Source organism: Geotrypetes seraphini, chromosome 2 (assembly GCF_902459505.1).
Source record: "Geotrypetes seraphini chromosome 2, aGeoSer1.1, whole genome shotgun sequence".
NCBI classification, from domain to species: Eukaryota; Metazoa; Chordata; class Amphibia; order Gymnophiona; family Dermophiidae; genus Geotrypetes; species Geotrypetes seraphini.
This window is the reverse complement of record NC_047085.1, coordinates 478,070,972-478,092,711: the sequence shown is the minus strand read 5'-3', so window position 1 is coordinate 478,092,711 and position 21,740 is coordinate 478,070,972. Positions and strand designations below refer to the sequence as shown.

The 21,740-nt window shown below is 42.4% G+C and overlaps 1 protein-coding gene across 1 annotated transcript in view; it reads right to left on the bottom strand.

Moving 5' to 3' along the window:
- Positions 1-16,126: 16,126 nt before the first annotated feature.
- LOC117354355 (mitogen-activated protein kinase kinase kinase 3-like) overlaps positions 16,127-21,740 on the bottom strand; it is a 276,906-nt gene continuing 271,292 nt past the window's right edge. Inside the window, exons 16-17 of the mRNA XM_033931730.1 lie at positions 17,823-18,000; positions 16,127-17,123 (exon numbers count right to left, since the gene is read on the bottom strand). Coding sequence (XP_033787621.1) covers positions 16,895-17,123; positions 17,823-18,000 — 407 coding nt within the window. The 3' untranslated portion in view covers positions 16,127-16,894. The remainder of the gene's footprint in view (positions 17,124-17,822; positions 18,001-21,740) is intronic.

Below are 21,740 nucleotides of genomic sequence, written 5' to 3'. Positions count from 1 at the left end.
GAGAAAGTTTTATGCTTTTCCCAGAGTGTTACGCCGTTCTTCTCTCGACGCCTAATTCGGGAGCGGCGGTGAAGGAAGCGTGTTGCCTTCTTTTGCAGGCGGGCCCGAGAGAGAGCGCTGGGGAGAAAAGCATGCGGGAAAAGGCTTGGGGGCCTCGGGGAGATGCGCAGGCGCGTCTACTTCCAGGCCGAGTCCTGCCTTTGCACCTACTGACCTTGCAAAAAAAAATGGAATGAGGGCTGGGAGAGGGTCAATACCTGCACGGGAAAGCAGGAGGGAGGAAAAATGGAAATCCCAGGTGGTCTCCCATCCAAGTACTAACCAGGCCTGACTCTGCTTAGCTTCTGAGATCAGACAAGATTGGGTGTATTCAGGGTGGTATGGCTGTAGGCAGAGAAGCCTCTTCCTCTAGCCCTCTTAGCCTTGACGCAGCTGGCTGCTGCTCCTCCTCCCTGCATCCCTGCTTGCTTGGATCCTCCCAAACCCTAGCACCTTTTTCCCCTTTCTCTTCATTCACTTCTACACCACCGCCTCCTTTACCCTCCAATATACAGTACTGACCTGAGGAAGGAGATATTGTTATCTTATTTTCCATTTGGGGGGTTTTCTCTGTGGCAATTGGTATTTGTCAGTCTTTTCAAATTTAACTCCGCTGTCTTTATATTTTGCACAATACTAGAGGCCATGCATTGCTGTTTGTGTGGTGCTGCATTCTATGTAGATTCTGGCTTCTTAGGATGCAGTTTCATTGCTGTCTACATATTTTATTTTTAGTTTGCGGTTTCTTACATAGTACCATAGTAGCATAGTAAATGACGGCAGATAAAGACCCAAATGGTCCATCCAGTCTGCCCTTCCTGATTCAATTTAAATTTTTTCTTCTTAGCTATTTCTGGGCAAAAATCCAAAATTCTACCCGGTACTGCGCTTGGGTTCCAACTGCCGAAATCTCTGTCAAAACCTACTCCAGCCTATCTACACCCTCCCAGCCATTGAAGCCCTTTCCAGCCCATCCTCCCCCAAACAGCCATATACAGACATAGACCGTGGAAGTCTGCCCAGTACTGGCCTTAGTTCTTCATTAATTACTATTATTTTCTAATTCTAGATCCTCTGTGTTCATCCCACGCTTCTTTGAACTCAGTCACCATATTCCTCTCCACCACTTCTCTCGGGAGCACATTCCAGGCATCCACTACCGTCTCTGTAAAGTAGAATTTCCTAGCATTGCCTTTGAATCTACCACCTCTCAACCTCAAATTATGTCCTCTGGTTTTATCATTTTCCTTTCTCTGGAAAAGATTTTGTTCTACGTTAATACCCTTCAAGTATTTGAACGTCTGAATCATATCTCCCCTGTCCCTCCTTTCCTCCTGGGTATACATATTCAGGGCTTCCAGTCTCTCCTCATACGTCTTCTGGCACAAGCCTCCTATCATTTTCGTCGCTCTCCTCTGGACCACTTCAAGTCTTCTTACGTCCTTCGCCAGTAAGTTCTTGAATGCATTTAAACTGAATTCTCAAATGGACTAGAAGCCAATGTAATTCTCTAAGGAGAGGGGACACACGGTCAGACTTGCGCTTACCAAAAAAGTCAATATTCAGCACTATCTGGTTAACAGCGGCCAAAGATAGGCCTGCGCTTCATGGTAGGGTTACCATATGGCTCCAGAAAAAGGAGAACGGATCGAGACATCCGGGTTTCACTTTCATTTCTTATTCTATACTGGTAAGAGTGTATCTATGTTATGTGTGTGCGAAAAAAAGACATGCTTTTCTGTTAGTACTGACCGTGCAGAATCGATCTATACTAATCTGGCTTGTTCAGTTGTACAATGGGTGTACTGATGTTCTAGAACTCTCTGCAAAGGTTAAGATGCTGCCATTTCCTAGGTGTGACTAGTGGATTAGTACTAAAAATATTTTTTTCATAAGGAGGAGAGGGTGTTTGAAAATGATTGACCCCTCCGGGTGTCAAATGTGCTAGGTTTGCCACTGACGGCTGGACTCAAGAGTTCCAGACCCGACGCTGCAGCAGTCAGTGCTGACGGTTATCACAGACGCACAGCAGGCACCAGTAGAGGTCAGCTCAGGTCACACCGGTCACCTTATCTTCTGGTGCGTGCTGTGCGGCAAGCAAAAATTGCCATTTTCTTCCGATCTTTTGCATTGCACGGAGCCGGCAGCCGCCAAGGCCCAAGGACAGCAGGAAGGATTGAAGAGGCTAGGAGGGACTTACTGCACAGACAGTGCAGTTGCACCAGTGTTCTGTTGCCTAAGTTAGCCTGAAGTTGGGACAAAATAAAATAATGTTGTCTGTCCTAAGATTAGGGGCAACCGAAAGGAGGATGTATCGGGAAGTTCCTCTCAATTGCTTGTTCCCTGGGAAAGAGAAGAAGAAAAATCTATGGATGGGCTGCCAGGTCCTCAAGAAATAAACTCCAATGGAATGGATGCTATGGATTTAAGATATAGGATTTTTTTTTTGGGGGGGGGGGGAGGGGAGGGTTGACAAATTGTAACTTGTGCCCTGCATGTATTACTGAGATCTCTCTGGGGCTGTTTGTTATATGTGACCATTTGCTGAATATTTTAAAAAAGTTGGGAGGGAGAGGTACTGAACCTGACTATGGTCAGGTAAGAAAGCTAGTTTCCCTGGCTAGGCTTTGCAATAAAGCCCACAGAACCTGCTATTTTAATGTTTGGTTGGTGCTTTTAATCGCCCCTGATGCTTTGGATCTGTTGACAGCTGGAGGACTATTTAATGTTGTTTCCACATGGTTATCAATTGAAGGGTTAGTTGGTGTCAGGTCAAAAGCGCGCCGGGACAAAGGCGCGAGCAGACAACTGAGCGCAGCGCAGAGGCGTGCACCAAAGAAAAAGACTGTTTTTAGGGGCTACGATGGGGGTGTGGGGGGGAACCCCCCACTTTACTGAATACAGATCGCGCCGTGTTGTGGGGGCGTTGTGGGGGGTTTGGGGGGTTGTAACCCCCATTTTACTGAAAACGTAACTTTTTCCCTGTTTTTAGGGAAAAAGTTACATTTTCACTAAAATGTGGGGGATTACAACCCCCCACAACGCCGCCGTGATCTGTATTAAGTAAAGTGGAGGGGGGGCTCCCCAACAAACCCCCCATCGCAGCCCCTAAAAACAGTCTTTTTCTTCGGCACGCACCTCCGTCTTGCACTCAGTTGTCGGCGCGCGCCTTTGTCTTCCGCGTTACTGTCTATGAACCAGGTTAGTCCATTCCACTCAGTATTTTATAGACTCACAACTGAAAGCCTGATATATCATGGGTGCAGCACAAGAAAGGATGGGGACGCCACGGAGGGCAAGTCGCACAGAATGCAATTATAGCTTGCAATGACCCTGACTACACCTAGCAGACAACTGCCTAGGTGAGGGGTGGGGATAGGGGCAGGCCAAGGGTGGGGCCATGTGTCCTCTCTTTTGGCTTCACCAATGTGGTCACCCTAACCACTCCTGTACTCTGCCTTGAAACATCACAGGCTGACTAGGTGGGATAATCCATATCACCTTGAAGCTTATAAATCACAAATACTGCATTCCTTGTAGTCCCATTAGGGTCACCCTGCTTGCAGAGATGCCAAAGGGGGCCCATCCCAAAGCTGGAGATTTACCATTGTGAGATTTCTCTCATGATGCATTCAGGACACACATTTGGAAAAATCTGCATATTAGGGAGCTACTTAAGAAGTATACGTTGGAAGTTCTGAAATTACCCACAAAGGCTTTTCCACACATTAACTACATTACTTATCATCAAAAAGACTGGTTCTTGATCGTCATTTGAATGGGGTCCCCTCGACTGTATCTCCAGATGATTTGAATGTGACAGAATTATTGGACACAATAAAACAGGGGAACCAATTCCACAAAAATCGAACAAGCAAGAGCAAAGTGGAAATGTCCAATCAGAATGGTGCACAAAAAAGTGTCTTTCAACTCATCTGATAAATCCAATGATCTTTATTCATCCAAACCAATTCAAACATCCAAAGCAACTCAACGACTCGACATGATCATGTTTCGGCCATCCGGCCTGCATCAGGAGTCTTAGGGTATCAAATGGTCTTTAAAATAACAAGTGGACTAAAGTAAAACGTTCATGCCGTTGCTCCGAATCTATAGCACTGCAAAAACAACTCAGCCATGCAGTGAGAGAAAATAATTATTGGAGACATCTTGTGGATTATGTGGACAATCGTGTGACTCTGCTAGCTACCTTTTTCATTTGAAATGCATAGAAATCATGTACTATTTTTTTCAACAATGCTTGAGTACCTGAATAAACTCATGTAAACTGTTCTGAACTCCCCTGGGAGAATGGGATAGAAAATTGAATAAATGAAAATGAATAGGTCTGAGTTGCTTTTTGTTTTGTTTGTTTATACTTTTTGATATTGTACCTGTCAACTAATATGATTTACATGTACGTGTCTTCATGTGGACCCCTGACCAGGCGGATATGCTGAAACACGGTGTCAGGTCAAAAGTGCGCCGGAACAAAGGCACACCCAGACAATTGAGCGCAGCGCAGAGGTGCACGCCGCAGAAAATTACTGTTTTTAGGGCTCCGACCGGGGGGGGGGGGCTTGGGGGGAACCCCCCACTTTACTTAATAGAGATCGCACCGCATTGTGGGGGCGTTGTAACCCCCCCATTTTACTGAAAACTTCACTTTTTCCCTGTTTTTAGGGAAAAAGTTAATTTTACAGTAAAATGTGGGGGGTTACAACCCCCCAAAACGCCGGCACGATCTCTATTAAGTAAACTGGGGGGGGGCTCCCCAACAAAAATCCCCACCGGAGCCCCTAAAAACAGTAATTTTCTTCGGCGCGCACCTCCGTCTTGCGCTCAGTTGTCGGCGCGCGCCTTTGTCTTTTGCGGTGTTGTCTATGAACCCTGAAACACGGACCAGGTGCTTCTTTTTTTTTTTTTTTATCAAAACATGTGCTGTTTTCTGGGTGTTTGCAGAGAAGCTCTGGAATACCAGAAGCAGTTCCTGTCTCTTCATAAAAGGTTATAGAAAATGGTGAAATATTTTTTTTCTTCTGTAAAATGTTTGGTGAGATTTCATACTGTAAAATGAGTGAGACAAATAGACAAGAGATAGACAGATGATGCCTCAGAATCATACTAAAAACCCACCTAAAAAGACAGCAGAAAGAAATAGAAAAGGAATAGTTCATTTAATGAAATAAAGTTACATTTTGTTCTTATAAAACTGGATTTATAATACAACAGTATGTCTATAGGTTTATTTTCATGCACCAGAAAACAGATTTATACAGTATTTTACAAAATACATTCAACAGAAAGTCTGATTGCCAAAACTGCAGTACAGATACATGAACTCCACCACTTTCCCCCCTTATCCAAGTTCAATTGGTGACAAGTTCTTGGGTGAGCAAAAGGCGAATATCAAGACTGAAGAACCATAGTGATAGTACCTTACAGAAGGTTTTGAGAGGCAGCCATTTTGGAAGGGTCCAACGATGACTAACCATAACTAGAATGATGGTTACTAAGAAAACTATGCAAGTTTGCTGGTCAACTTATTGTATTTGTGTTTTCAGATTTAACAAACATGAGAAACTGCAAGGAATTTTGTTTTTTTTTTTCCTAGAAGCTGAAATCAGTGATTGTCACAAAATTAGGAGATGAGCCTAATAGCGCAGCAGGCTGAGAACCAGAGAAGCTGGGGTTCAAATCTCACTGCTGATCCTATGATCCTGGGCATCTCACTTAACTCTCTATTGCCTCAGGTACAAACTCAAGATTGTAAGCTCTCTGAGAACATACCTACTGTACTGCTCGGTGCAAGCGTAATGCAAAGATTTTGCTCCCTGATGCTATAAGCGGACAGCATGCAAACAGGCCAGGCGGAAAAATGGTATATACTAACATGAGAACACGTTACACGCATAAGCACAAGGGCTTGCCAGTGCTAGAGGAAACTATGGCTTGTGCACACAGAAATTGTAGCAACATTTTGTCAGACTGCATGCATACACATCTGTGCAACTGCTGGAATGTTATTCTGTATATAAAAGACCAATATTTAGGCACAGAATCTCATCCCAGCATATGTGTGGATCTATTCACATGCAATCCGATGACTGCTGTTAACAATTCAACACTTTATGCTTTAGTCAACATTTCCCCTACCTCTGTGTTATTTTTTTTTTTTTTTAACTGTGCATTTTTGGTAAACAGAATTAAGTTCTAGGTATTTATTCTCACAGTATTAAAGGGAAGAAGCAGGCATGAAATCCTAACACTACTGCACAAGAATGAGCAAAGCTTTTACACCTCCCAGACCTCACGTTAAAGCCCCAGCCTTAGTTTTCTGCATCGGTGCAGAACCCCTTTATCTTAACAAAACAGCAGTCAGTCTTCATTAGTAATGGTTTGACAAGTGTACGACTAAATGCAAACGACAAGCACAGCAAGAAGCCTCAATCCAGTCCTCAGGGAACCCCCCCCCCCGAGCCAGTCAGGTTTTCAGGATATCCACAATGAACATGTGGATATATTTGCGCGCACTGCCTCCATTTGTGTGCATACGAGAGCTGTTCAAAAAGTATCAGACCTTAATTTTTCTTGCGGAAACAAATAAAGCTAGGGAGGCGTGGTTTTGGTGCATGTATGTAGGTGACCCTAATGCGCATGCTTGAATTCTTTCCCACTTACAGAAGCTGCCAGTCACCGGCCGATGAGTGAGGAAGTGTAAGTGAGCACCATCTGATTTTCATTTTTGACAAAATGACAGAAACAGTTGAACGCTACTGCATTAAATTTTGTGTAAAGCTTGGCGATTCCCAAGTGGAAACGATCTGCAAGATTTAACAGGCCTTAGGGGATGAAACAATGGGCACCATACAGATAAAGGAGTGGTACAACCGCTTCAGAGATGGTCGCACATCAGTAGAGAGTGAAGCACGTTCTGGTAGGCCCTCAACATCCAGAAATGAGATCGTCATTGACCAAGTGAGGGCCCTGGTGATGCAGGATCGTCAAATCACCAAGGGGTACTGCATTGCCTTTGTAATGCTGTGAGACGCAAACAGCCGGACCTGTGGGCAGCGGCCAATTGGCAGCTCCATCACGATAACGCATCTACCCATTCTTCACATTTGATACGGAGTTTCCTGGCCAAACACAACACACCTGTTATTCCTCAGGCTCCCTACTCTCCTGACATGGCTCCGTGTGACTTCTGGCTTTTCCCCAAGCTGTAGATGCCCCTGAAAGGGACCAGATTTCAGTCAAGAGAAGACATCATGCCGAATGCGACAGATCAGTTGCGAGCAGTCTCAAAAGAGGCGTTCCAGCGCTGCTTCCGACAGTGGCAGAACCGTTGGAAGAAGTGTGTGGGGACTACTTTGAAGGAAAATAGTATAAGATTGTTGTACCTGAATATGAGTATTTTTTATGAATAAAGGCCTGATACTTTTTGTATTAAATATCTTTATTCATTTTAAAGCTAAAAATAAGTGCAACATATTAAGACATTTTACACCTTAACAGCATTTAAATTCAATCAAATTATATTTCATAACAAATACATGTATCCTCCCCCCCTTCTATATACCCAACAATTGCACTCAACTATAATTAAATTAAAAGTATTTCCCCACCCTGGATGTGTATGTTCAAAGGGCAAAATCCATAATCACTCCTTATAGAATTTTGTCAATGGCTCCCAAACATCCTTAAATTTCCTGATACTTTTTGAACAGTCCTCGTATATATCTCGTGCATATTCGTTCTGGATATCTTGAAAACCAGAACTGGCTTGGAGGTCCCCAAGGACTGGGTTGAGAAACCAGTTTGCTATATATTGAGTCCACCCTGTACAATTGCCCAGGTTGGAAGCAAACTTGGATGATTCATTGCGGGATTTTTCAGTGTGGCCATGATGAATCGTTCCCTTCTACATAAGAACAGCTTTACTAGGACAGACCAATGGCCCAGTAGCCCGTCCTCACAGTGGCCAATCAAGGTCACTACTACCTGGCAAAAACCCAAATAGTAGTAACATTTCATGCTACTGATCCAGGGCAAGCAGTGGCTTTCCCTATGTCTTTCTCAATAACAGACTATGGACTTTTCCTCCAGGAACTTGTCCAAACCTTCTTAAAACCAGCTACGTTATCTGCTCTTACCACAACCTCTGGCAATGTGTTCCAGAGCTTAACTATTCTCTGAGTGAAAAAATATTTCCTCCTATTGGTTTTAAAAGTATTTCCCTGTAACTTTGAGTGTTCCCTAGTCTTTGCGATTTTTGACGGATTAAAAAATTGATCCACTTGTACTCTTTCTTTTCCACTCAAGATTTTGTAGACTTCAATCCTATCTCCGCTCAGCCATCTTTTCCAAGCTGATGAGCCCTAAACTTTTTAGTCTTTCCTCATATGAGAGGAGTTCCTTCCCCTTTACCATATTGGTTGATCTTCTTCTGGTGGGAGAGAATAATTTTGAGGGGTGTGGGGAAGCATCGCTCCCAAACACTGAATCGGGGCACCAGCTTGAGGCGTCTGCAGCAGATGATCCTGTTTTGCTCGTTTCATTGCAGCCAGTTCAGCGTGAGGAAACAGCCATGCTGAACTGGCTGCAATGAATTGTCCTAGTCCCAGGGGTAGGCAATTCCGGTCTGCGAGAGCCGGAGCCAGGTCAGGTTTTCAGGATATCCACAATGAATATGTATGCACTGCCTCCTTGAGATGCAAATCTATCTCATGCATATTTATTGTGGATATCCTAAAAACCTGACCTGGCTCTGGCTCTCGAGGACTGGAATTGCCAACCCCTGTTCTAGACCCAGTTGGAAGAAATTAATACCAGGTGAAGATATGAATGATATGCTTTCATATGTTTACCTGGTGTCAGTCACTCATTAATGGAAATCCTTGAACTGTAAAGTATGAGTTGGAATAAGCAAACTGGCAGTTTACAAGCTCAAAACTTTCTAGGCCATTACTGACTAAGTTAGATAATCATGTCTGTTATGACTGAAATTTGGTTCTTGGCTTTTTTTTTTTTTTCCTTTTCAAAAGATGAAATGTAAGATTAACATTTACCCACATTAGACTTATAACAATGGTGACTTGAATGCGGGCAACCACACTAATAACAACTCTAACAAGCAGACAAGTCCCTGCTGAGCCAGAGCGTGCGCGAGTGGGGCTAGTCTCAGTTAGGGCGCTGGTCTTTGACCAAGGGCTGCCGCGTGATCGAACTGCTGGCAATTCTTATGCTCTTATGAATATGGTGAAACCGCGAATAACATGGTGGGAGACCTGGCCTATTGCTGGAGAGGCAAAACACGGTGAAGAAAGTGCTGAGAATCAGCATTTTCTCTGTAAATGCATGGAATCAGTGATTTCTCTATGCAAGCTGATGTAATTTGAGGGGAGGAGCCAGCAAGCTAAAAACCGTGAATAATCGAAACTGTGAATGCTGAAACCGCGAATACAGAGGGGAGAAGTGTAGCTGGAACTTTTTGATAGGCAGATCAAAGGCACGGGGGGGGGGGGGGAGAAAGGAGCTGTAAATCTGGGAATATATATGTTCATCTACCTGAAGTGGTCGAAACTAGAAAGGAAGCGAAATGGACAGAGAGGACATACCCATCTCTCTGCATCTGCCATTATTTTCGACGTTAAGCTCCAAGACATGATCTCAGGATGGTTCTATTATTTCATAGCATCCTACTACACAACAAATAATTGATCTAGCTGGTTCCTTCCAGGAGTTCTAGCATCATAATAGGTTCACAAAGCGGCCCTGCGTCCGACCTCAACCAAACCTTCCATAAAATAAAAAGCTAACACATCCATCCTCTGGGGAACAAAATCAAGATCTGTCCTTGAAGCCCTAAAGGTCATTAAAGCTAAGAAATGGTATTTATTGGGCAGAAGGTCACAACTTGCTGTTCCTGATGATTAAATACTGGAATGGTGTGCGAGAGCCCAAGGCTGGTGTAGAACAGTTAACCTACTGCAGCGTACAATACAATTTATTACCACGGTCACAGAGAAGCATGAGGGCATCGCAGCATGATCTGTCACCATTAAGTGTTCTTCATAAAGCAGTTACTACGGTACACCTAACAGAAAGTTTTTTTTAGCTGTGTGCTGATTGTAAAACAGGGATCTCAAATACGCTATTAACTTGTAATTTTGTTAATTTATATTTACTCAGCCCCTGACAATTGTTATTGGGTAAACTTGGGTTTCTTCAAGTGCTATTTCTACTAACCTACCAATCAAATACCCATAGTAAACTCTATAACACATAGATAGCAAGTAAATAATACAGTAATATTGCATCAGAGATACCCATGCAAATTTTGCTCTTCCAAGTGAAACATCAGCGTTTCTGCATAATTTCTGCATCCAGTGTTTCCACTGGGCTGAACCAGACAGAGCTTTACGTCGCCTGTTCATTTCAAATTTTACACCAAATCGTTGAACTCCTTATGGCTCTCGATTAAAGCAGTACTGAGTATCATGGACCCCTAAGGGAAGAAGTGTTTTTCGAAACACAGACCATGTCGGGTCCTGTCATCTATGAATGAGAACCATCCTTTGGAAAACAATATTTTATTTACCTAATAAAAATTCCTGAACCTTGTACATTATTCTCTGCAGTCTTCCTTTGGTTTTGTTGCACATCAGAGTTTTTCACATCAGTCAAATTCTGCTGTAACAAAAACCCAAAACCAGACTAACTACTTTGTTGTCTAGCGTGGGGCTGGTTAGAGAAAGGGACCAAGCCATGCACTATAACCAGAATGGACTTGGATAACCTAATACGGAGATACTGCAGGCTTCACAGATAGCCGACAGAATGATATATTAACATTCAAAACATATATTGTCTTTAATAACATGGCACAGTATTATTCAAAAATAGTTTCCTCTAAACACCTATAGCTGTTCCCACAGTTAATCATATTAGGCCATGGCTCTTTGTTTGTGCTTCAGTGTTAACTCGAGTTTTGTTTTCTTTTCCCTGACAAACTCATGTGTACAATCAGCTATACAGATGGTCTGACGTAAAAGATTGGCATGATTTTTGGGACATGATAGAATTCAAGTGAGGTACAATTTTCCTCACAAGAATGAAACAATATAGATAAGACTGTATACTCAAATAATCAGGATGCCAAAAAAAATTAAGTAATCTATTGTGCATTACTACTGAATGTAGTTTCAAATATGGCACATAGAAAAATGTACAAATAGTTCTTTTTTTAAAAAATGGCTTCTGCAAACCACTCTAAGGGCACAAAAATGAGAGGCAAGAACGCAGAGGGGGGACCTGAATACTTCAGGAGATTGGAATCTTTTTCCAAACCCTCTACTCCACCCAGAGGTAAAACTCTGACACCAGTACCACTTAGAATGATACCAGATAGCTCAGCAGGCACAGAAAGGAAACAGGACAGAAGATGAGAAATAACATCTGTCCTGCGTTAATTACAGAATGTTGCACACAGCTTTTCCATATTTCTCTGGAATTATTTTATAATAGCATCACAAATTGCCTTATCCTTGAGATTTGACCATTCATGTCTGTGACATCACAAGGGAAGATTAGGTTCTTACCTCAATACGGTAATTATCTTTGTGGTAGAAGGGCAAAGGATTCCAGATGATAGGTTTTATACCCCTAGTCACAAATTGTTTGCAGAAGAATGTCATTTACATTTTTTGACTCTGCCTCCTTCCCTAGTGGACATACTGCCACTTTCAGTTTGTACCAAATCAGTCGATCAACGCTACTGGCTCTGTAACAAATAAAGGCTGCATGCGTTTGGTAGCGCTATAGAAATTATTAATACTAGTAGTAGTAGTAAATGGAACTAATAATCCACCTCTTAGTCTGCAACCAGCATTAAAAGATCTGGAGCTTTAAAGATTTATCATTTTCATCACTTCCATTCTTTTATTTATTTTGATCCAGTACATTCTTAACCAACTGGCTGGAAAAGATCTCCCTATCTGGACTCACAAAATCTGTCCGAGGCAGAAAGCAGGTGAAGTAACTGACAGGGTGGGATGTCCGGAATCCTTTGCCCTTCTACTACAAAGAAAATTATCGAGGTAAGAACCTAATTTTCCCTTGTACTGCAAAGGATTCCAAACAATAGGTGACATACCAGAGCAGTATCCTACGTCTAGGGTGGGGCAGAAGAGCCTGTCCGTAAAACTGAGAACCCAAACGTGGCATCCTCATGAGCCACTATGTCTACTCTGAAGAACTTCGTAAAAGTATGGAGAGTAGACCAGGTAGCTGCTCTACATATCTCCTCAAGCAGAACTGCCTGAGACTCTGCCCATGAAGAAGCCACCTCTTCAACAACGTTCTTAACCGTATATCCACTTGTACAACTGAAGGTGGCAGTACAATCCACTGGGAAAGGAGGCAGAGTGGAAAGATGTAGATGACATCCTTCTGCAATCAATTCATGACCAGGGATATAAAAACCTTTCACCCAGAATCCTTTGCCCTATGCACTACGAAAGGCATTACATAGCGTGAACTAATCAAAGCACATGCTATGTGAGGTGTTACCCCCCCTAGAACCAAGTGACAGCACTCTCAACTGACACAGGGCAAACTTTCTCTTGCGTGTTGATTTAAAATATTGCAAGGCCTACAAGCAGGTAGATTTCTTGCTGCCTCCATGCTGGATATTGCATGGTGGCTACCTTCCATCACTCATCCTGGAAAGTCAACAGCTTGGAGTGCCAAGAGGGCAATGTCCAAACTCTGATCAAAGGAAGACTTCCAAAAGCTGCTGCCATTCTTCAGTTCTGCTAAAGCAATGTACAAGTGGATATACGACTAAGAACATTGCTGAAGGGGTGGATTTAGTCTATAACCAATGCATAGAGAACTGAGGGCTGAAATACCCTGTGCTGGCTATGTAACAATGGAACCGGTGTAAGGCAGTGCTGTGCATTACAATCACACTGCAGCCAACACCAAAATGATTTTCCCAACACATTCCTTGTGTGTTTTTCTAAACATGTCTTGCTACATAAAGCGGCATCTATGACTAGGACCACGCATAAGCTGAAGGAGTTATCTATCTGAAATGGAAAAATTCTCTAATATAGCCTGGGGCTTAACATCATTGGTACTAGTTTAAATCGCCCAAGAAAATAAGATAAAAGCCCATGCAACGTACAGAGCAGAAGCATATAGTAAGGGTCAGTGAGAGAGCTTCCATCGTTTACTAGAGGTTTGGTATAGAAAATTTCCATAGTGAATGGAGGACACATTTAGGGGGATCACGTCCTGCCTAAAGCAAAAGGACCTCACAGCAGCTGATGGAGGAGTGCAGAGTATGTAAAATCCTGGGCAAAAGGTCATCAGCAGTCACTTGCTCTTTGGTCATGCAGACTGCTGTTAAATAAATGCATCTCCCCTAACTAGGCTCCATATTCTTAAAAAGAACAGAACTGGCAGGCTTGGGAAGGAATATGTCTTTAATATTTTAAATGAGGCAAGATCCTTGAGTTCTCTTCTCCCGCCAGAGGGTTTACATACCCACTTGGTCCCGATACCTTATCCATGTACCTTGAAAAGGCTACAACTTATCCAGAACACGGCAGCCAAATTGATATTTGGCAAACGTAAATACGATCGTGTTACACCTCTGTTGAGAACACTTCATTAGCTCCCAGTCCACTGGAGAATCCAATTTAAATGTGCTAGTGTGAAATTTAAAATCTTGTATGGGATTTTCTCCCCCTTGGTTTCTATCGCCTTTAATTCTCGTGAACCGTCTAAATTTAGGACCACCCAGAAATATAAACTTGCCTTTCCCACTGTTAAGAGAATTAAAACTATGGGTAATTTCTGCAGATCTTTTATTTTCTTGTTCGCAAAAATTTGGAATGAGCTCCCTTTAGAAGTTTGACTTCTCTCTCATTTATCAATCTTTCAGAAAGTACTGGAAACCTATCTATTTCAGAAATTTCTGACTGATCCCTCTACTTTAAACTAATGATTATAGAGGTTGAAGTCTTGTCTAACTCTTTCCATGTTCTGTGAATATTTTGTTAACCGAGTTGAGCCCTATTGGAGGGGTGAATCGGTTTATATAACCAAGGATTGGATTGGTATGCTTCTGATTACAGATTATTCTCAGCAATTGGGAGGGGGAGGTGGCACCTACGGGGGTGACAATTTGAGGAGAAAAGAAACCTCACTGGGTGTAGTCATTATACTGTCTAGTGCAATAGGGACTCAATCCCTTCATGATGAAGTAAGGGCAGCTATGCTCTGGGCCTCCCTCTTGCTGATGGCAGGAAGGAGTCCTGAGACTTTGAAAAAAAAATATGGGCATACTTAAGGCCACCATACTCCTTGGAGTGGAGAGTTATGGCTGAATCTCCCTCAAATAAGGCCATCACAAAATAAGGAGTCAAAGAGGTACTCAGCCCCCGCAAAGGGAATTTCTGAGAGTAAGACTGAAAACTGGCTGGCAGGCAAGCGCATCAGAAGTTCACTGAAGTTTTCAATATACTGAGCAGCATGGACTTCCGGAAATAGCAGCACACAGAATAAAAAAAAAATGTTGCACATATTCCAAAGCAGCACCTTATTAAAGCCATATGAAAGCTCAAAGAATGCAATCTTCTTAAAACAGGCTGGTAGCATAAGAAATCGCCAAAACCGTATACAACGGTCAAGATGACTCTTTCACAGTCCAATAATTGCATGGATATCATCTATGGTAGTCAGCTCCTAAACCAATTATCCTAATTTCTAATATACTTCTACTGACCAGTCAACAGAATCCAACCAATATTCAGACTGCAGGAGACAACTGGCTTTCTCCCATGGCTAAATTGGAAACTCATCGCTGGCGCTGTATCTGGTAGCCGGCATAGAATTTTGGGTTTAGCCAAAATTCACAGCTGACACAGCTGGCTAAGTTGATATTCAGCTAAGTCCTATCAGTCAAAGATAGACCTGCTTTTTAGGAGGGTCCATCTGGCCACTGAATACTGGCAATATGGCTGTGTGCTATTTGGGAGCTATTGCCGGCCAGTTAAATAGCACTGAATATCTGGCCCAATGTCTTTAATAAGCAAAGGGAGCAGGTCTGACTTAGAAATGTTGGAGTGTCCTTGTGAAGACCAGTAGTTCTTAACCCTATCCTGGAGGCACATCTAATGGATCTCAGTTTCAGGATAACCATAATGCATATATATCAGAAAGACATGTACACACATGAGACCCTGTATATGCATGTTTATCTCAAGCCTATTTATTTTGCCTATCCTAACAAATTGATTAGGCTTGCTTGTAGGACTGACTGAGAACCCAAAATGTTTTCAGATTTACAAAGGCTTAGAGGCCCACGACTCTTCTTCTCTGCAGAGAAGGGAATGACTAACAAGCAACACCAAACCATTTATACTGTCCATATACATGGCCAGAAATCAAGCATGGCATGTTGTCAAGTAACCAAAGGTGGGATGGACATCTTAATCCTGGAAATATTCAAGATATACAGTCCTCACCTGTCCAGGAAGTTACCACTACTGACTACTTCTCTATAGTCTGAAAGTTTGAATTCTGACAGAAATATTCTCCCACCTCCTCAACTTTTGGGCTCACTAATTGGCATTTCTGTTCACTTTAAGCCCAATTCAGAGTGGATTCACACCACTACAATTTAGTGCAAACACAGACTTTGAAGTGGTACAAGGTGCTTACCGGTACTTTGATTAATTGAAATCCTGGCATCTTTGGAGTTAATGGAGCAGAAGAAAGCAACACAGCTGCTCAGTGGTACAGGCTCCCAGGTGCCCCCTAGATGGGTACATTTTGGTCTCTGGAAGGTTCTTTTGGCTGAAACTGCAAGTCAAAAGCTAAATGGTTTTGGAAAGTGACTATATCATGTCCAGACCCCTGAACTTTGTTTTCCATAGGCACAGATATTTAAGAAAAAGCTCCCATAGAAAGGGAATCACAATTATTTCAGTGCAGAAGGGCAAGCACTCTCGTCCCCAAACACTTTAACCATTCCTAATGGAATTATCATTGGACAGTAACCAGTAGCAGAATCCTCAGATAATAAAAAAAATATATTTTGAGAGATACTGCTGGTTACTTCTATTCAGCAATGAAAAATCTAAAAACAGCAATATCTTTCAAGTCAAATACAATAATTATATTTCTCTAATAGTGTGTGTATATACATATCTATATATATGTGTACACACACATACACACACAATTTTTATATTTTGTAGAGTTGGATAATTTCCTTCCAACTCTTTGCCTCTTTCATTGCAAGGCTTTGTCCCCTTCATTGTCCTCTTATTTGCCGCTCTCCTGACTGTAAAAGCCGTGTTACATTCTCCAGTTTGACACAATAAATGCGGGTGGCCTGAGGCTCTCTTCATTGGTGTCTTGATTAGTTACTAAGAGGCACTCTAGCCAGTTCCCCTTCCTCAGCTGTCTGGGACTCACGATCCAGTGATTAAGGAGCCTGTATAAGTCTGAACTCCTCCAGTCACAGCGTGGTGTGTCTGGCACAGGAGGAAGGTTCCGAGATGCCCGCCAGCATTTACCGCCAATAAACCTGAGTTGGAATTCTTCCCAAAATAGAACGGCGGTCACGTGCATTAGCTTCCATAAAGGAACAGGAGCACTCAAAGTAACTATTCTGAGAGAGAAGACAGTATCATACTTGGACTAAACCTGGGATGGACCCAAACAAGAAACTGGCGGTTTTCTGATCTCTGGCGCGCATGTGATTGTTTCTTCTTAATAAAGAAAAAAAAAAATCAAAATGTATATATACATAAGTGTCTTTATACAGGGTGGAGATTTAGATGCTACAGTTCACAAAAGGGTGGCTTAAAAGTTCTTCTGCAGGTGGCCTCTGTTTTTCTTCAATGAAAATCAGTTTGAGGAAGTTCCTGCAGTAGTCTGAAACCCCGTCAGGTAGCTTGGGCTTGGTTGGTTGTGTGGCAATTTTGAAGATCGCTGCCATCGCTTCAAACTCTGCCCAGGGTGGCTTCTCAGTCAGCATTTCCACCACGGTGCAGCCTATGCTCCTGCAATGAAACACAGAAAGCACAGTGGTTTAAAAAAAAAAATATGGCTCTTTCAACATTTTGCCTCAGCACCTCAGAAAATCTACATGCGCCTCTGATGTCACTCCTCTTAACAGTGAAAAGAAGGCTCAAAGGCACAGATGCTAACCAGGGGTGAAGATCGCAGAACTCAATAAAAAGCTGCAAACACAAATGCAAATTTGACGACAACTCCTAACCAGAAAGCCTAAATGATCAACTTCCCACACTTTTTCATTTAGGATGCTAGGAATGATTAAGAAGGGGATCACGAACAGATCAGAGAAGGTTATCATGCCGCTGTACTGGGCCATGGTACGCCCTCACCTGGAATACTGTATCCAGCACTGGTCACTGTACACGAAGAAGGACATTGTACTACTCGAAAGGGTCCAAAGAAGAGTGACTAAAATGGTTAAGAGGCTGGAGGAGTTGTCATACTGTGAGAGGTTAGAGAAACTGGGCCTCCTCCAAAACAGGAAACAGATGGAATCATCCTGGCATTAGCCACACTGCAAAACCCAGTCAACCCAAGAAATTCAGCTGTCATCTTCCTGTCACTGTACGATGCACTTTCACATCTATCCCAGTAAGAATTATATTCTTCAAGAAAGCTGAAAATTATACAAAACAGCGCTTTTTTTTTTTTACAAGCTGGACACTGACATAACTGTTTCTTACCACACATCTGCCTTTCTTCCATATCCTTCCCCGCTGATCACCTCTGGACTCATCCAGTAAGGGGTTCCCGTGACAGACTTCATTCCTGACCCAGACATGCAGATAGTCTGGATCCTTTTACTGGCACCAAAATCACCCAGCTTCACATTCCCAGCAGAATCTCTCAGAATATTGGCACCTGCAGCCGAAAAACAAACAAACAAAAAACAACCCAGCTCCATAATATTGTCTGTGCAAAACTGAATCTAAGTTGAAAGTCCCTTCTGCTGAACACACATTCTAGCAAACCGGGAAAGAGCCAGGCGGCATGCCAGCAACTCACTCCAGTCCCATGGTTCACTTTATCTCCCCAAACTCATCTTCTTTGAATATCTTTTTCATTCTTTTTTTAATTTTAAGTAAAACCTCTACTCTACATTCCGAGACTATTAGAGTTAACATTGATGACTATAAACTACAACCAATGGAACAGTATAAGAAAATAAAACATCAGTAACACAAATCAGCAGATACCACAAGAAGAACAATACATATAGCCACAAGAGCTATCATAAGTTTAAATACCATACTCTCCCCTTTTCCCTTCCCCACTTCTCCCCTTCCACCCCTACCTTCCCAATCCTCACCTCAACATCCCGACTCCCCTCCCTGTTCTAAAAGATAAACGCAAGCAGAAACGATAAACACTTACACCTATAGTAAAAAAAAAAAATCCTAAGGAATCACGTAGCAGTGAAAATAACTATAGCCAGCAAATGCGGAATTAGTAAAATATCTGGAAAAGTTTAATATTTTACATGATAATCAATCTGGGTATGGCTGAGGGCATAGCACAGAAACAGTGATAGCATCATTACTTAACCAACTTACGATTTTGTCTAGTATAGGTTCTAGTGCCCTGATTCTGCAGTTGGACCTGAGCAGTGCTTTTGATCCGGTAGATCATGACCAACTGTTGTATTGTTTGGATTCAATTGGGATCAGTGGCAATGTTAAAAATTGGTTGAGGGGGTTCCTAGAACAAAGAACACACGAATCGTTTATCGAGGACAATTACTCTGCTTCATGGAGGAACTCATGTGGAGTCCCGCAGGGGTCTCCCTTATTCCCAATGCTGTTTAATATTTTTTTTTATAATTCTTTATTGATTTTTAATCAAACTAAACTAAACTAAACTAAATCTTGGGTTTATATACCGCATGATCTCCGCAGATGGAGCTCGACACGGTTTACAAGGTTAGGGAAGGAACGGAACTCCAATGTAATAATATAAGTAAGAGAGAAGAGAGGTTAGGTGTGAGAGTGCCAGGAAGGGGACGGGGTTACGTTTTGGAGAAGAGCCAGGTCTTCAGAAGCTTACGGAATGGTAGAAAGGGGCTCAGATTGCGGAGAGGGGAAGGGAGACTGTTCCAGAGCTGAGTGATTCTGAAAGGGAGGGAAGAGCCAAGTTTACCAACCAGGGAGATGCCTTTTAAGGAGGGGTAGGATAGTTTTAATTTTTGTGTGGATCTAGTGGATGTTGGATTTGAGGAATTCCAGGATAGAGAGATAAAAGGAGGAAGGATACCATGGAGGATCTTGAAGGTTAGGCAGGCACATTTGAAGTGGACCCTGGAAATAACGGGCAACCAGTGGAGTTTGGATAGGAGCGGTGAGACATGGTCAAATTTACTTTTTGAGAAGATAAGTTTGGCCGCGGTGTTCTGGATTAGTTGGAGTCTGTGAAGGCTTTTCTTTGTTAAGCTTAGGTAAATGGAATTGCAATAATCCAATCTGGAGAGGATAATGGATTGTACGAGGACGGCGAAGTGTTTTTGGTGGAAGCAGGACCTCACTTTCCTCAGTATGTGAAGGCTGCAGAAGCATTTTTTTATCAGGGAGTTGAGGTGGTCATTGAAGGATAATGATGAATCTATGGTGATGCCCAGAACTTTGCAACTTAATCAAAAACAGTGAAATTATTGAATGATATTTATGATATTTATCTAGTTCCTTTGGCATATTTACTCCAAAGTTTGAATGTAACATTCTACATTTATGCAGATGATATCACTATACTGCTATCCTGAAAGGCTATTTCAAATGAGTTGATTACTCATATCTTGGATGAGGTAGAACAGTGGATGTCACGGGTCCAGCTGAAACTTAACCCCGGAAAAACTAAGTTTTTCCTAGCAAGCCCCAACAATAAAATACAGGAGACAACTACATATTTGAATGTTCAAAGTTTCGAGACAGTGTCAAATTAAAAAAATTTAGGAATAACCTTGGATCACCGCTTAACTTTAAAAAAAACATACTGATTTATTAATTTAAAAAAGTTATGCTGTACTATGGAAACTAAGGACCATCAAGAAGCTTTTTGATGGAGAATCCTTTCAGTTATTGGTTCAATCTTTGGTACTATCAATATTGGATTACTGCAATATAGTTTATTTGGGGCTACCGAAGAAGACTTTACAAAGACTTCGATTGGTCCAGAATGCTGCTGTGCGTCTGATTTTTGGACTTAAGAAATATGACCATGTTATCCCTTTCTATGCTAAATTGCATGGTTGCCATTCGGGGCCAGAGTGTTCTTCAAATTTGGGTGTATATGTTATAAGGCACTTTTTGGAGCATTGCCATCTTACTTGGTTCCATATTTGAAATTGTCTCACTCAGTAAAAGATACCAGAAATTCAGACATTTTCGTCTTCCCTGCCGTTATAAAACTTTTTTAGACAGGACATTGGAGTATCAGGCCGGGAAGTTGAATTCCTGGTTACACCCACTGATCGCTCAAACTTATTCCTATTTTACATTTAGAAAATTTTTAAAAATGCATTTATTTGATAAACTAGAATGATGATTTTAACTGCGATGTGTTTAATTAGTATTCTTTACCTTTAAATTTTTAAATCTTTTCTAAATTGTTTTTTAACTAGAGCTGATCCAGTTTTTAGTAGAATTTGTTGCAGGCTGTTTTTAAATATTATGCATCTATTTCTTTAGATTATAGGATTTTAAATTGTATATTAGCTACTGCTGTATTGATTGTTTACGATGTATTACCACTGTGGAATTGTATATTATTCGCTGAACTGCTCAGTTTTATTCTTGTTGTGAACCGCCCAGAACTGCTGCTGGGGCGGTGCATAAGAAAATTAATTAATATTATTAAATTATTATTAGGGGCTCATAATTTTAAAAAAGTTAAAAGTGGCCTAAATCGGTATTTGGATGATCAAAAAGACAGATCGTCCAAGTACTGATAATCAAAGCTGGTTTTAGACGTATCTAAAACCAGCTTAGGCCTTTACCCTGCCCTCTGAACGCCAAGAGCGAAAAGAGGCATTTTTAGAGGAGGGAAAAGGGCGGGAAGTGAGCCGTCCTAGACTTAGTCGTACAGCAAGTACAACCAAAAGTCTAGGGGAGATGGCCCATTTGGAACTTATACGTTCTAAATAGGGGCCGCTGAGCTGATCGCGGCTACCGCGATCAGCTCAGCAGCCCCGGCAACCTGCCCACTCCCTACCGCAACGATTTCGGCAGCAGAGATGCCTAATCTCCTCTACTGTGATTACGATCCTCCCCCCCAAACTGCCCCAAACTGCTGTAGGAGAGATGCCCTAGATCAGGGGTGCCCAATAGGTCGATTGCGATCGACCGATAGCTCACCAAGGCAAAGTGAGTCGATCATCCAGGACTCACTTTGCCTTGGCGATCTATCGGGCCGATCAATCTTCCTCTCCCCGACGTCAATTCTGCCGTCAGAGAGGAAGTTCAGGCCAGCCAATCGCTGCCTGGCTGGGCGGAACTTCCTCTCCAACGTCGGGGAGAATTGACGTCGGGGAGAGGAAGATTGATCGGCCCGAAGAAGAGAGAGCATGGGGCGGCGTTGGCGTCGGCTTTGGGGCCTGTTATCCATTGGTGGCG